At 33.8% G+C, this 17135-nt stretch overlaps 1 protein-coding gene across 2 annotated transcripts in view; it reads right to left on the bottom strand.

Moving 5' to 3' along the window:
- Window positions 1-6202: 6202 nt before the first annotated feature.
- Window positions 6203-17135, bottom strand: part of LOC126753673 (uncharacterized) — a 48528-nt gene continuing 37595 nt past the window's right edge. For both annotated transcript variants that reach the window (XM_050465343.1, XM_050465342.1), the window contains exons 4-11: window positions 14241-14377; window positions 13882-14125; window positions 13207-13708; window positions 11583-12350; window positions 11408-11516; window positions 9797-9934; window positions 9654-9731; window positions 6203-8224 (exon numbers count right to left, since the gene is read on the bottom strand). In XM_050465343.1, the coding sequence (XP_050321300.1) occupies window positions 6611-8224; window positions 9654-9731; window positions 9797-9934; window positions 11408-11516; window positions 11583-12350; window positions 13207-13708; window positions 13882-14125; window positions 14241-14377 (3590 nt within the window). In that variant the 3' untranslated portion in view covers window positions 6203-6610. The remainder of the gene's footprint in view (window positions 8225-9653; window positions 9732-9796; window positions 9935-11407; window positions 11517-11582; window positions 12351-13206; window positions 13709-13881; window positions 14126-14240; window positions 14378-17135) is intronic.

Here is a 17135-nt window from a genome sequence, read left to right as displayed (position 1 = left end):
ATGTTTCAACAATGCAGATTTAAATTGTTTTTTTGAATTTTTGGTTTTCGCTTAATTATAGTGTGTTTATAAATTATTGGTTTTAAATTAAGTTAGCAATAATTTATTAAAGCAGTTGCTTGCTAGCTACTAGAATTATTCGCATTTTCGTTTTCATATACATACATATGTATATAGTGGGTATATATGTATTATATGTGTAAGCGGTATGTATAAATATTTAAACTCAAGCATATCATTAGCAGATTAAATTCAAGTTCCGCATAGTTATTGTATAATAATTGGTTTACGAGTAATTCATTAGGGTAATGGTACAAGTAATTAGTTCGTTGTTAAGGTAATTAAATGCAATGCATCGCATTAAATATGTGCTATAAAGGTTGTTAAGCGCTAATTGGTTGCTTTTCGAAAGATTCTTTGATAAAAAATTCAATACAAATAATTTTTCTTAAAAAAAAAACTACGATTTTTTATCATTACCTTTTTTTCAATAAATATTATTTTGTCATTTTTTTTTCAAAAAAAAATTGTTTCAATACAAATTATAATAATAATAATTTTATCAAAAATTAAATGTTTTTTCACCACAAATTACTAATTTTTTTTCATAAAAATCATAATTTTTTTCAAAACAAAATAATTTTATTTTTATCAAATATGTATTATTATTTTTTCAATAACGTTTTTTTATAAAAAATAATATTATCTCCATTACAATTTTTAAAAATCATAAATTATTTTACTTTTTATTATTTTTTATCAAAAATTATTATTTTTTTGATAAATTTTCTCAAAATTTTCTTTTTTATCAAATATGTAGTATTATTATATTTTCAATTAAGTTTTTTGTAAAAAAATATTATTTCCATTAAAATTTTCAAAAATCACAAATACTTTTATTTTTGTTATTTTTTGTCAAAAATTATTATTTTTAATAACTTTTTTTTTTGTAAAAAAACATTATGTTCAATAAAATTTTCAGAATTCGTAAATACTTTTTTTATGATATTTTTTATCAAATATTTTTTCAATACGTTTTTCATTTTCAATAAGGTATTTTATAAAAAATATTTTTTCCATTAAATTTTCAGGAATCATTAATAATTTGATTTTTTATTAATTTTTATCAAAAATTATTATTTCTTCAGTAACGTTTAAAAAAAAAATGTTATTTATAAAAAAAATATTATTTCCATTAAATTTATCAGAAATCATTAATATTTTGATTTTTTATTAATTTTTATCAAACATTTTTATTTTTTTAGAAACTTTTTTTTATAGAAAATATTATTTCCATTAAAATTTTCAGTCAACGTTTATGCGCATGAAAAAAATATTTTTAATATAAAGTCTTTCGTTAAGCAGCATTATTTGTATAAACAAAGTGGTGGGTAGGTAAGTTTTTTTCAGTTCTTGTTAAGTCTTAATTTGTTAGGAAAATTAATACAGATGACGGCAAGTTGAGCATTTATTTTGGCAAGTTTTATAAATGAATTGAAATTATGGAATTTAGTGCGCTTTTAAAAGAATTTTTATTTTTATAAATTTTATTTTTAATTGAGAAATTCAATTAAAATTTATTTAGCGATTTTGTAAGAAAGCTTGTTAAATATAATTAAGTTTAGAGTTCCTTTGCAGAACTGGAATAGATATTGTGCAAAATATACACTTAAGTCCTTTGATTATACACTCGGTTTGTAATATATTGAAATACGCGAAAATAATGAAAAAAAGTGCTAGAAAGCTAAAGAAGGTTGCAAAAATTTACAAAAAAAATGTCAAAAAAAAGTTTTTTAAAATGTTATAAAATCGAAGAAAAAAACAAAAAATTATGTTAAAAAATGTTATAGAATTCAAAAAACAAACTATGTATGCATATTAAAAAATTATAAAAAAAAATTTAAAGGTAAATATGTTAAAAACCTAAAAAAAAATATAATGAGAATAAAACATATTCAAAAAATTAATTTAAACAAAGTCAAAAAATAAAAACAAAATCCCACAAATATATTAAAAACTTTGTTAAAAATACTTTAAAAAACAATTTGTTAAAATAAAAAAAAACATAAAAATAATAATAATAAAAATAGGTTAAAAAAAACTAAAAAATTAAAATAAGAAATATGTTAAATTTAAAAAATAAAACAAACAGATATTAAAATTAAAATGTTAAAAATTAAAAACAAAAGTATAATCAAAATAAAATTCAAAAATACAATATATCAAAAATTAAAAAGTTCAACCAAAGTTAAAACAGAATCCAAAAAATATGTTAAAAACTTAAAAGCAATACGTGATAAGTTAAGAAAAAATACATTATTTGTAAAAAAAATAAAAAATACATTGTTAAAAATTATAAAAAATAATAAAAAATATTTTTAAATATTTGAAAAAAAAAAAACCAAAAATTTTAAAAATTAATTAATAAAATATGTTAAAAATTAAAAACAAAAATATTATCAGAATGCAAATATTAAAAAAATTTCAAAAATTAAAAATTTAAAACAAAAGTAACACAAAATCTAAAAAATATGTTCAAAACTCAAAAGTGACAAGATATAAATTTAGAACAAATACATTATTTGTAAAAAATAATAAAATAAAATTGTTAAATATTAAAAAAAATATTAAAAATTAATAAATAAAATATGTTAAAAAATCAAAAAGGAAAATAAAATCAGAATAAAAAATAATTAAAAAAACTTGTATTTCAAAAATTAAAAGAAAATGTTAAATATTAAAACAAAATACAAAAAATATGTTAAAAACTTAAAAAAATACGTTATAAACTAAAAATAATAAATTCATTATTTGTAAAATAAAATAAAAAATGCGTTAAAAACGCTAAAAGGATTGCAAGGTTAGCGCATTTAATTAAAAAAAGGACTAAAAATAATAAAACAACAAATGTGACCAACAGGTTCCTTGAAAACATGAAAATCTAGTTATACATATAACCTGTTCGGATATTGTGTCCTGCGCTTAAAAGTATGCAATATTTGAAGCCAATAAATATTCATACGAATTTTTGCTCGATCGCTTATACTAGATAACTTTTAAGGCGATTTAAATTTTTGTATAAATTCTTATATACATATACATACATATGTATGTATTCATATATAAAATGATTGAATGTTTTTATTTCTTTTTGATTACATCAATTCGCCTTTTGGTTTTCATAAGTCGTAAAAAATTACATATCATTTTTTTTTATCAAAGAAAGCACTAAACATAACGGTTTTTAATTTAAAGTTTTTTAATATAAAGCATAGAAAACGTTAAATTGTAAAAAGTAAATATAAAAAACTTCGATTTTCAAGTCTATGCAAATAATTTGGTTTTCGTTTCATTACGAAATGCACTTTTAAGTACAGTTATGCAAAAATGCAGCCTCTGCTCAGATAAATGTTGTTTATAAAAAGTATGTATAATATATGTATAATATGCTTAAAGAAATATATTATAATAAAATATTATATATGTATATATATATTATAATATAAAATTTATAGTTGTAACTTCAATTTATAACACATTTTAATTTAAGAGATATTTATAGCTGTTAATACTATTTACTTTACAAAATTATTGGTATGAAATTTAGCCTGCAAAACAATTGTAAGAAGTATAGTAACTAAAAAAATATTAGAATCCTGATAGTTGTTGTTGCAGCGGCAGAATTTATGCCGCAATTATTTTGAGAAATGCTGCTGAGAGTTCTTTAACGGATAAAAATCTAGGTCTGTTCCGACTATGTGGACCGGACTGTCTTCAAACTAGCATATATGTACATATGTACATACATATGTAACTGTTATTCTACTCTCTAGTATATGCTAGCTGAATGTACTCACAAAATTATGGTTGTATGCGGGTTTGAAATATTTTAAATAAATAGTCATATGAAAATAATAATAACTATTAAAAACATTATATAATAGCCTATAATATTCCCCACATCCGAAATGTAAAAATTATAAGGAATTAAAATTAATTTTAAATATACAAAATATTTACAAAAATTATTAAAAATTGTAAGTCTAAATTATTTAAATTTTTTTAACTTCAGGAATACAAATCTATTTTAAATATCCAAAAAAAAAATATTAAAAATATTAACAGTAAAAATTTGTAAATTTTTTCAACTCTTTTAACTTCAGCCACTTTACTCAAGACTCAATATTTTGTTGTAATAAAAACAAGACAAGCCTGTTTATATACATATGTAGTACTTAGTTATTTCCAGCTAGGTAAACAGGCAGCTTATTTTCAAAGTATAGTGATGTTATAAACGCTATAAACTATTAGCTATTTGGTAGACTAATAATAAAGAATGCTATTTTAATTTATACATTCAACTTTGGTTTTACTAAAATGCATAAACTTTGGAGTCTTTGTTGGAAGAGTGAACATATTTTTGAGGAATATTTTTCAATAATAATATGCCACGACTTAGTTGGTTAAATATTTGGAAGGAAAAAGTCTTGAAAACGGTACAAATGTGCTATCCATCATGCTCACAAAATATTTCGAAGTTCGAAAAATTTCTCAAAATAAATATAGTGCATACTATGAACTCGGTATAAAAAATGTTTTAAGGAGGTATTCTAGTCTCGAAATGTTAAAATGTGTAAAAATATATATTTTTTTAATTTTCAAAGTTCGAAAAATTTTTCGAAACAAATATTTTGAAATATTGAATACTACAAACTCGGTATAAAAAATGTCTTAAGGAGGTATTCTAGTCTAGAAATTTTAAAATATCTGAAAATAATTTTTTTTTTAATTTTCGAAGTTCCAAAAATTTTCGAAACAAATATTTTGAAATACTGAATACTACAAAATCGGTAAAAAAAAAACTGTTTTAAGGCGGTATTCAAGTCTAGAAATTTTAAAATATTTAAAAATAATTTTCTTGCCTAATTTGACAGTTTAGATATTCAAAAATATCTCAAAAAAAAAGGATTTTTAAAAATTCAAATTATTTTCAAAGTTATAACCGTTTTAGTGACGTTCAAGCTGACCGGTATAGTCTTGGCTTAAAAATGTATGCGCGTTTTTTCTCAAAGCTGTCTATTTCAAAGCGATACCAACGATTTCTCAGGTTCTACTGAACCGAATTGAGCTGAAAATTTAAGATATTCTTCTATATAGACTTGTCTATGCCCGGAACTAGCCATATTACCAAATTTCAATTTTTAATATTAAATCGAAACCTTCAAAAAAGTGCATTCTTTCAGGCAGTAGCCATTTTGTAATTTTTTTCAAACTTTTAAGCAGTTCCAGATATTGCGACTTTATTATAGATTTATGACTTTTTTATTTTTCGGTTGCAGTTTGTCCGGAGGATCGTGGGTTGGTCATGTGCCAATATTTTGAGAGCTGCACTACGTCAATTGCTAGTTTTTGAAATCTCTAAACTTTTTTATCGCATTTTTTACGACACCCTGACTTTCATGCTTCTAGACTAGAATACCATTTTAAAGTAAATACAAATCCAAATTAATTAAATATTTCCACATAAATTTAGGTAACTAAATATTTTGAACTTCAAGCTGACGGTTATAAATTCTAGTTAAGAGAACATTTTTTGGCTTTATATACAGAATATTTCAAGTTTTAAAAATTATTTTAAGGTTATGTTACTTTATAAGTATGGATACTAGGTAAATTAAATAAATACTAATATATAATATATGTATATGCTAAACTTAGCAAGCAGAGTAATAAATTCAGTTTTAGAAAATCGTTATGTGAATATTATTTGAAGGTTATGTTACTGTTTAAGTGTGGATACTAAGTAAGTTAAATAAATAGTAAAATATATGAACTAACTTATGTTACAACTTAGCAGCCATAGCAAAATAAATTCAATTTTAGAAAATAAATATGTTAAAAAGTTTACGTATTCAAATTTTAATAAAAAAAAGTTAGGTTATATATATATTTTACAATTATGCTTAATCACTTAAGTAATAATAATATACAATCTTAAACAAATGGTTATAGAAAATGGCATAAGTTATAAAATTATTTAGCGGAATTGAAAATACGAATTTTCAATCAAGAACAAGAATTAATTTTTTTTAAACAATAATATTTATAAATTTTAACTTTACTTTTTATAACTTTTCTTTTAATAAATTAAATAAAATCATTTTAAATAATGAATTCTTACTCTTTATGAAAAAATTTGCTTTTTAGAAAATCTTAAATTAATAATAGAATTTTTCATAATTATAAAATGTAATGTAGTATACTTCTTGCAACAAATCTCTTAAGCTGGAGGCGGCTTTAAACCCATAAATACTTATAAAAAAAACTTCAATTTTTGCAGCCTTAAATATGAAAAACGCGTTACTTAAATTTATAAGCGACATAACCTCAAAAAAAAACAAAAATAGGTATACATTAAGTAGGAGTGCAGCCCTATCGGGCTCAATTAGCACTTGATGTGCCATTTTGATAAAAAACAATTAGATTAAACTTAAAGTTAACCGCAACTCCCACAACTACGCTTGCAGTAGTAGCATTTTCCACCGCACTAAATCTACACTTAAGCTCTATAAAGCAATGTGGCATACAACAATTCCCGGTGACGCGTCTCCTATCCAGGCAATGGAAAGAAGACCAACAGCAAAAATGTTACAATGAAGACACACGATAGAATGATGGTAAGCACATGCGAATCATGCTTCAACAGGTAAGAAGTGCCTGCCTCCTCGGCTGTTGCAAGACCGCCAGCCACATTACTGTTATGCAAGAGTTTGGCGCTGTTGACCGACTTGCCATCGTTCACATCGACCACGCGATAGATGCTGAAAATGCTGTTATTGCTGGGTTTTGTCGCTGTGGACGATGTTGCTGCTGCAGTTGTTGTAGCTGTTGTTGTGTTTGAGGATTTTGATTTGTTGCTGCTGTTAAGGCTGCCATTTAGACTATTATTTAATGAGGTTGTGCTTGAGTTTGCTTTGCAAGCAGATGAGTGTTCGAAGAATTCAATACGTTTCGAGACAATCGGTAACGCTTCTTCTACCTCCACGGTAGGTGTTTTCTTTTGCAGTGTTGCTAAATCATATAACTTGTATTTGTTGCCCGCTCCGTCTATGGCACGGCTTTCCACCTTCAGTTTGAGCTCCTCGTTGAATGTTGGCTTCTCGTTGATCAGCTGGTAAGCGCCACCCCCTCCACCTCCGCTGTTGTTGTTGCTGCCTTTGCTGTCGCTATCCGTACCCCCGCCACCACCGCCAATGACTTCACTTTCCGTCTCCACAATGGTTTGCAGCATGCACTGACTGTTGTTCACGTGCCCATAGTTGATGCACGAGGTGGCACCCGACGACGAGGAGAGTAGGTTGAATTTAATCTTTTGAAATGTTTTCAACTTGGCATGACGAAAAAAATCGACAACATTATGATTATTGCTGCGCTGCTGCTGCGACTTTTGTTTGCTGTGACTTTGTCCACCGTAATGTTCACCGTTGGCCGAAGCATCAAATTCATCGCGCTCCTCCTCTTCCGCACCGACGCCTTCGTCAATATCATCACTGTCAAAATCTTTCGTATTCACTGTTTCATCAACACCAACACCCGCACTACCGCCGCGAACACCACTTCCAACACCGTGTCCATTCGTGAGCACGGTCACATCGAAATGACACTTGGCACTCAAATTAAATGTGGAATTGTCTAGGCTTGCAAGCGTATGCAAGGTTGGCTGCATCATCTGTTCTTTGGTGCAGGTTGCAGTGAGTTGGTGCTCATATTCGTGCTCAAAGGCGCCATCGCCACCGCGCCCATCCTGTGACAAAACGCAACGGCGTTGAAAATCGAAAGTTGTTTGCGCCTGCTTATTTTGTTGTTCTTGGCATTTTGCGCTTTTTACTTCTTGGACTTCATCTTCGTCTTCTTGTTGTTGCTGTTGCTTCAATTTCTCCTGCTGCCTTTGCAATTTCAACTTCAACTCGTATTGTTGTTGCAAATTGCGTATATTCTGATGATGTGGATTATAATCCAAGGCGATTAGCGCTGAAACCGTTTTCAAAACAGCCGATGGATTCGGTAGCGTTTGTGAGTTGTCATTTTGTTCATTTATATTTGGCATATTTTGGATTTGTTGGGGTTCATTGTTATTTATGGAATTTTTGTTGTTATTGCTGTTGCTGTTGTTGGATCCGTCGTCGGTGGGGGGCACAATGTCTGCACAGGAGCAAATCAACTCCTGCAACCAACACCAATAACAGATTTTTTGTTTGCATTTAGACCGTTTTAGACAAATTAATAATTTAATGAGGTATGTATGTTTGTTTCTTATCGGGGGGGTCATGGGGAATGTGAGGGATTTTACATGGTGCACTCATAAGTATATACAAATATGTACATATTTTCAATACATGTTAGTTTATAAAATGTTAAAATGAGATATATAGCTTGAGAATAACTTGGTTTATGGCTTTCAAAACGTCCTTTCAAAAAGAAAAAAGTGGACACGTGTTAGTTCTTGTAAGGAAAACTTTTTTATTTGACAAGGTAACTTCACGAAATTTGGTATAGATTATTGGCTAAGGCAACGGTACAATCTCTGCACATATTGTTCAAATCGGACCACTATAGTATACAGCTGCCATACAAACTGATCGGTCCAAATCTAGTTCTTTTATGGAAAACTTTTTTATTTGACAATATATCTTCACAAAATTTTACACAGTTTATTATCGAAAGCTACACTACCATCTCAGAACAATTTGTTCAGATCGGACAACTATAGGATATAGCTGTCATACAAACTGGTCGATACAAATCAAGTTCTTGTATAGAAACCTTTCTTATTTGACAAGGTAACTTCAGGAAATTTGGTATAGATTATTAGCTAAGGCAACGGTACAATCTCTGCACATATTGTTAGATCGGACCACTATAGGATATAGCTGTCATACAAACTGACCGATCCAAATCAAGCTCTTGTATAGAAACCTTTCTTATTTGACAAGGTAACTTCAAGAAATTTGGTATAGATTATTAGCTAAGGCAACACTACAATCTCTGAACATGTTGTTCAGATCGGCCCACTATAACATATAGTTGTCATACAAACTGATCGATCCAAATCAGGCTCTTGTATGAAAAACTTCATCATTTCACAAGATACCTGCCCGAAATTTGGTATAAATTATTGTTGTCTATGGTAGCGGTACAATCTCCAAACATGTTGTTCAGATCGGACCACGATTACACACCGACCAATCAAAATCAAGATAAAGGTCTTTTTATATTTTTTTATGATAGAAGAAATACACCTTTCAAGGGTACTATAGTTTCGGTGCAGCTGAAATTAACGTTTTTCTTGTTTAGCACACAGCCCCATTGGCATAAATTTACCGAATGTTTCCGAATGAACAAGCCTTTGTCATAACATATTTTTATGCGCATGATTAATCTTGTCTTAAAAGTAAAACTAAATATAAATGGTTTTTTTCGTTCCAAATATTCGGTTCGATGTAACTAAATTCATAAATGCTTTTATTTTCAGTATTTTCTCACTCGGTTCCAATAAAAAAATTCAGCATGTCATTCCCAAGCTATTAAACTATTTGCCCACACAGAGCTCATAAGGTGTTAGTAGTACTATAATATAGCTTCATTAGACTCACCTCATCTACGCCGATTCTGCGACAAGCTTCCAGAAAATTATCGACATTTCTGCGACAACGCGCCATTGTCAATTTCGACTGCAAAAATATAATATATCGTTAAAAACATTTTGAAATGTGATTGTGGAGCTGTTTCGACTTACGACACCAGGCGATGGCACATGTATGCTGGCAACCGAACGTGGACGCACATAATTAGCTAAATGACATAGAATAACGCCATCGGTTAAGGCGGATGCTATATCTTCGGGTAGTGTCATTTTGAGACGTGTTTCAATGATCTGAAAATGTGGAAAATTGAGTTAATTAATTTTAAGTTCAAAATCTAAAAGTTGTAATGAAAAGTATGAGTAAAATTAAATATAATGATATAGGGATCATAAAAATTTAGACAATAGAGTCTATAAAAAATGGTATGAAACCTAGCAAGGTTTGTTAGGTCAGCTAGCCCCTATAACTCTCCTTTCCCCAGTAGTGAAGACACTTGAGGCCTTGATACTCCCAACTTACACTCACCAATCGAGCCTAGCAAACCACCAGCATGGTTTCCGTAAAGTACACGGCACCAAAACAGCACTTAGGGTCATAAACGCCCCGAGAATTCATAGCCTCGACCATAAAACGCCCTACGATAAGACGACGTAGCGTTGGACTTCTCAAAAGCCTTTGACACAGTCAACCACACAACGATACTTGAGGACTTCGAAAAATCTACGTTCCCTCCAGGCTTGAAAAGTTGGACTATGAAGGAAGTGTAAGCTCTCACTTCCTCTCTGCGCGGAACTGAACACTCTCTCTCACTAAATCTACAGCGGTCATATTCACACTGTCCTAAAATTTTAATTGTGACTTTTGATAGTCTGTGCTTCTACACTCCTCATGCGACCGTCATTATCGCCAAAGCAATGAAACACTGTTGGCAACATAGAAGGCAATCGGACGGCCGGTCCTAAGCCACACTACACCAATATAGTCACCTGGAGGCAGTAAAATGCAGACGAGGAAGCTTTAAACATGCCAGAACACGATCTACAACGGAATGCCTCTTAATGTTTCCAATCGATCATCTACACAGTGAGGCCCATATGGTCCCTTTTACAGAGCATAATTAACTCCCCTCCAAGCAGTTTCTGCTGAGGTGTTTTCGCAGAAACCATTCCAGCAGTTGCGTGCTGGAAGCGGAACCGCCTCCTAATAACCTCAAGAGGTCTTTTTTTAACTACGTCGACGACATTAGGTAATAAGCCGACCACACCTTCAGACCGCCTTCACCTGCTCCCTCAGTGAATGGCGTACTTGGAGTCAAACCACCACCCATTGAAGATGATGAGCTGCTACTTACCCAGAATCGACCCCGACATACCAAATATATGTGCGGCATCCAACGAGTACCCGCATGACTCTTTAACCATCTCTTGGAATGCCCAGCTAACCCTACTCATCTGCTCATTTGTCCCAACCGCCGATATCTGACGACTACATTTGACATGGATCACTATCCAGAGCTGCTCTACAATCTCCTAACAATTTTTTCATATCGGACCACTATAGCATATAGCTGCCATATAAACGATCAAGTTCTTGTTTGGAAACTTTTTTGTTTGTGAAGGATATTATACTATTTCTAGGTTTTAAAAGAGAGTTCAATAAAATAAAAACAGAAATTGCCTACATTTTCGAAGAATTTCAATATGATACCCAACACTAAATTCTACAAATTCTAGAAATAATTGAATTAACATCCGTGTACTTACACTCCGCAGTTGAGTCATTAGTTCAGTCTCCTCACGCTGTCGATCGAATTCGCGACGCATGGTAAAGCTAAGTTTTTCCGCTGGTATGTCATGATTCCAGGTGACAGTGCTATTGCATAAGTAAAAGCAAATCAACAGTATTTTTTAGCAAATAAGAAAATCACGAGTTACTTACCGATGCGTTTTCGCCGTACCCAACTTATTTGTGCCACTCACAGGCGATTTGAGACCACCGATTGAAGGAATTTTATTATTATTCGCAAGTATGCCAACACCGACCACGCCACCACCGGTGCCGACACCATTAAGCGTTTTCATTGGACTATTGGGTTTCACATAACCCATGCAATCACCGTTCAGAACTTGTTGCTGCTGTTGTGACAGCTGTTGTTGTTGTTGCTGCTGTTGTAATAACAGCATTTTTTCCAACTCCTCTGCTGTTGCATTAGCTGTGACTGGTTGTATTTGCTTTGACGTCGCCAGCGACGACATTAATTCGGTATTCCGTGACGGCGTCACTTTTTGTACCGGTTTCTTTGGTATTACAACACAGTAATCGCTGCCAGCGTCACCAACAACAACACCACCACCACCATTAACACCATTCATCATGCCATTTAGCATATTTAGTCCACCATTGCTGCCAACAACACCTACACCAATTCCAACACCCATACCTCCTCCTCCACCGCCACCGCCATTCTTCATTATCGATTTCGGTTGTGGCATATTATTGGCACCGTTCACAATTCGTATCATTTCGTTGCAGCCATTATCGCTGCCACCACCATTGAGTTCTTCATGGTGTGACATATTGCCCACTATCGAATTCAAGGCATTCGAGGCCTCGCTCATGTCGTACAGCATTTTTTGGTTATTTTTGATTTTGTAAACACTGGAGACTTCTAAATTTCGTTGCTGCTTGAGTGCCTCTTTGTATTCACTGGAAGAAAGAGAATTTGGTTTACTAAAATTATATTTGATGTGTCGATGGATCAAAAAAATTTAAACAGTTTTGGATTTTAGAAACAGAGCCGTTAGATTAAAAATATTTATGCTAAGGAAAAAGTAAAGCCGACCCTTGCCCAGCTTCGTTCTGGATACTGTAGCAGGTAAAGTCCTACTTATCCAGAATAGACCCCGACATATCCATATGTCCAGCGTACAATGAGTCTCCGCATGACACTGGCCACCTCTTTGCATGCCCTCCAACCCCACTCATCTAACACCCCTCTCCCTTTGGTCCGACGCCGTTGAAATAGCGTGTTTCTTGGGCCTTCCGTTAGATGACGTCGATGACCACTTATCTTATCCCTACTGTTGTGAGAATAAAAGCGGAAAGTTATCGGGAAAAGCTCAAAGGATCTGGGGATTTAGAAATTAATACTCAAAAATTTTTAAATTTATGTCATATTTCTCCTTGTGGAACTTGTACAGAATTCGAACAATATTTGGGACAAAACGATGTGTGCAAACCATCGATATCTCAAAAACTGAGGGAGATGTTCGGGTAGATATTATATATTATAAACAGACAGACGATTAGACGGGCCTAGCTAACCGTTCACACGACAGTGGGAGAAGTTCGGGTAGATATAATATAATATAGACAGACAGACGATTGGACGGACCTAGCTAACCGTTCCCACGACAGTCGGCTCTACGTAGCCGCAACGGACCCGGATTTTTATCCGGTCAAGGACCGTCAACTCGGCAAAATTCTGCCGCTACAACGACAACAACGGACCCAGCTGTTCAAGAAGCAAAAATTGTTTCAGTTTTATAATCGCGCTACTAACCGATAGGTTTGTATGTTGCCCAAATTTTTGTTGGACTTCTCGTCGTTTTTGCCATTTTGTGCGCCAGCAATCTGTTGATAATGCTCCATCATGGCATCTTCTTGGTCGGGCGATGAGCCATTACTCCCGTTATTACTCCCATTACTCGAGTTCGAATGCGCATAGTTTAAATGCTGATGCTGTTGTTGTTGTTGCTGCTGTTGTTGCATTGAATGATTCTGATGCTGCGGTGTGACAGGCGCTGATTGCGCAGACGCCGCCACTTGCATTTCCACTTTGCGTTTCGTTGGCGAATCCGTTGCACTTAGCGGCTTAACAACGGCGGCAGTCACCGCCATTGGAACGACTATGCCGCCACCCGGACTCGTGCCACTCAACGATATTGACTCGTCAACGATTGTGCTTGAGCTAGAAGTCAGCGAGGCATCCATTAATTCCGAACTCAACGAGGGAGGCGGTGTGGTTGGCGTTCTACGTGCCGGTGAATCCAATTTGGTTTTAACTGTAAGTTGAACACAGGAAGTGGATAAGTGAGCTGTGATTAGTGGTTGATTGAATTGCTATGATGTGTGTGTGTTGTTGTTGTATAATACATTAAAACAATTGTATGCAGTGCATGTATAACTGTTTAGTTGTGTATGTGTGTATGGGTGTGTGTGAGTGTGCATTAAATACCGTTTGGCATATCGTGTGACCAGCGCTTGTCAATGCCATCGCAGGTGCTGTAGCCGGACTCAGCGCCATGATGATAGCGCGGCACACGATTCGATTCGAGCACACTGCCGTTGGCCGCATGGCGTGGCGCTCGTCGCAATGTGGTGTAGCCATCATAATTGCCACCGGCACGAGAGCCCTTCTCATCTTTGGCCGCTTGAGTTTCGAGAAATTTAAAGACATGTACGAGACCGCGTATGCAGAGCTGTAATGAAAAGAAAGTTCAACCGGAGTTATTAATCGAATTTAATCGTATTTGCAGAGAGAGAGTGTAACTAATGCAATGTAATCAAATATTTTTCACACGTGTGTATACTTACACTAGCAGGTGGCGACGTAAGCGGATTATTTTCCAAATTCAATTCGACCAACGCTGTCATTTGGCGTATCTCCAGAGGTAGACTAGCGATGCGATTATTGCTAACATCCAACGATTCCAGCGTTAGACATGTCAATTCTGTAAGAAACAGTTTAAGAGAATTATTGTGAAAATTTCGTATTGAGTATTAGTGGTAATGTTTCACTTTAATTAAACACTTCTAAAGCAATCCTTTTTTTATTATGTGGAGCAAACAGTAATTTCCTACTGTGGGCAAAAAATAGTAAGACTTTGTTCATAATTTTAAGATTCTTAATTTATTTTTCAAAATTTATATGATCGTCCTCAAAGTAATGCTCCTTGGAACCAAAACACTTGTGTCAGCGTTTTTTTTTTTCAATTCTCGAAACAGTTGTTAAAGTTAATTTCCGGAATAGCCTTCAATGCGGGAATCAAAACGGATTCGGTGATCACCTCTTCATTCGACAAAAATTTCTTTCCAGCGAGCATTATTTTGAGATCTCAGACCAGCAAATAATCGTTGGGGCCGCATCTGGAGAATACGATGGAAGCAATCGAAGCCAAACTCACGGATTTTTACCATCGACTGTTGCGTTTTTCCACCCTTTGGAGCGGACTCATCAAGTGCAGTCCATTCGGATGATTGTCGATTGGACTTCGAAGTGAAATGACGGAGCCATATTTCATCCCTTGGCACATGCACATATCGACACAAAAACTCGGGTTTTGCTGGAACATCTCCAAACATTGCTCCGAAACACCAACTCATCGTTGTTTTTGGTCAAAAGTGAGCACACACGGCACCCACTTTGCTCATAGCTTTCCCATATCTAAATATTCGTGAATGATATGATGTGTTCAGTTGATATCTTTAGAGTGCCTGCTTAAACAACTTCGCTTTACAGTTATCCAAAATTATTTTGTAGACTTTTATAAGGTTTTCGGTAACAACCACTTTTGGGCGCCCTCTGCGTTCATCGTCTTTGGTACTCATTACACCACGTCTAAACTTAGCATACCTATCTTTGATGGTTGATTTTCTTGGGGCGGTGTCCGGAAACTCCTCATCAAGCCAAGTTTTTGCTTCAACTCTATTTGTTCCCTCCAAAAAGCAATAACCGCCTTCAACAGCACGAAAAGGATCTGCTTCTTAGCCGCTATGTCTGAAATTGATATCCCAGAAAAGCTAATAGGTTGTGTAAGCTGACGTTGATAAACACCAAAAGCTCCGTCAGAATCGGGAAGGACCTCTCCGAGCCGTTTGAAACCAAACGAAGTTTCAGACAAAGGCCACTCCCTATCGTTCGACTTTTTCTACTGCTGGAGAAAATAATACGAGCTGCACAGCTAAATAGATTGCTGGCGTATAGCGATGATATTGACACCATTGGCCCCAACAACCGCGCCGTCAGTTCTGCTTTCTCATAACTGGATAAAAAAGCGAAGCATATGGGTCTGCTTATGAACGAGGACAAGACGAAATATCTGCTGTCATCAAACAAACAGTCGTCGCACTCGCGACTAGGCTCCCACGTCACTGTTAACACCTTGGTTGGGTTCGAAGCCCATCTAAAACCTTTACCGTGCTTTGGGTCCGGCACCCGGTTGCAGTGCAACTCCACATTCAAATGACAAAGTCAGTTCTTCCCGCATCTGGGTTTTAACCACAACCCCTCAGGACGAACAAAGACCCAAACTCTACAAGTCACTTATTGTACACGTTCTGCTATATGGTACAGAGGCATGGACGATGACAACATCTGATGAGTCGGCGTTAAGAGTTTTCGAAAGAAAGGTTCTGCGGAAGATTTATGGTGCCTTGCGCATTGGTCACGGCGAATATCGTATTAGATGGGATGATGGGCTGTACGAGATATACGATGATATTGACTTAATTAATGTTTACTGAACATTAAGATAGGTCAGGTCGTCCGAGTGGATGAAAACACTCCAGATCTGAAGGTATTTGGCGCAATAAATGCGGGGGGAAGCAGAGGGAGTGGAAGAATTCCACCCCGTTGAAAAGATCAGGTGGAGAAGGGTGACTGGCGCGCTATTGTAACTCGGCTATAACCGCGTAAGCGATGTCCACGCCAATAAAGAAGAAGAAGACGTAACAACAAATATGACAAAGGGAGAAGGATGAACGAATTATAAATTACTACACATATACTATATATAATATTGAATTTTTTCTGGGTTGCGAATAGGGAGGTCTGTGGTGTTAGCTAGCAACGGTTCTGATAAAAGTAACATTTAAATTCATGTAAAATTACCCGTTTCAGTCGAATACCAGAACGATAATGTTTATATGGTTTTAAACATTCCTCTATTTTTTACTACCATTAAAATACGTGATATTTCATTGACTTGTTATCGTGAAAACACTCGTTATGGGAAAAAACTCAAGAAATTAGCGAATTGATAAATTTGTCGCATGAATAATGAGAAAGTTATCTAAAATGTTTCTTTGAAATTAGCGATAAGCGGGGAACGCTCGAACTCACAATTATATGAAATTCAGCTTATGGTAAGAAAGAATTGACAAAGTACGGATGGTGCCGAACATTACAAGGTGTGTTCCAAAGTTAACAGGACTTAAAAAAAAAACATAACAAATGGTTTTTTCGGCAAAATCAATTTTGAATAAAAAATAGTCTACTTCTGCCTCTGCCCTATTTAGAGGCGGCGAGGAAGAACCGCGTATATGGTGCAAAGAAAGAAAAAAAAGAACATCTGCTTCTGGAATGGATCGATTTTTTCGGTACATGAACTTTTTTGTATCAACTCGTGTGATCTTTTTTGTATTGAGGCTTATTTAAATGGTTCTAAACTGTTTTTTGTGCAACGGTTAGAAAAATTGTAAATAATGGCA

This window comes from Bactrocera neohumeralis, chromosome 3 (genome assembly GCF_024586455.1).
Source record: "Bactrocera neohumeralis isolate Rockhampton chromosome 3, APGP_CSIRO_Bneo_wtdbg2-racon-allhic-juicebox.fasta_v2, whole genome shotgun sequence".
Lineage (NCBI taxonomy): Eukaryota > Metazoa > Arthropoda > Insecta > Diptera > Tephritidae > Bactrocera > Bactrocera neohumeralis.
Note: the sequence above shows the minus strand (reverse complement) of the source record. Positions and strands in the feature narration are given on the sequence as shown.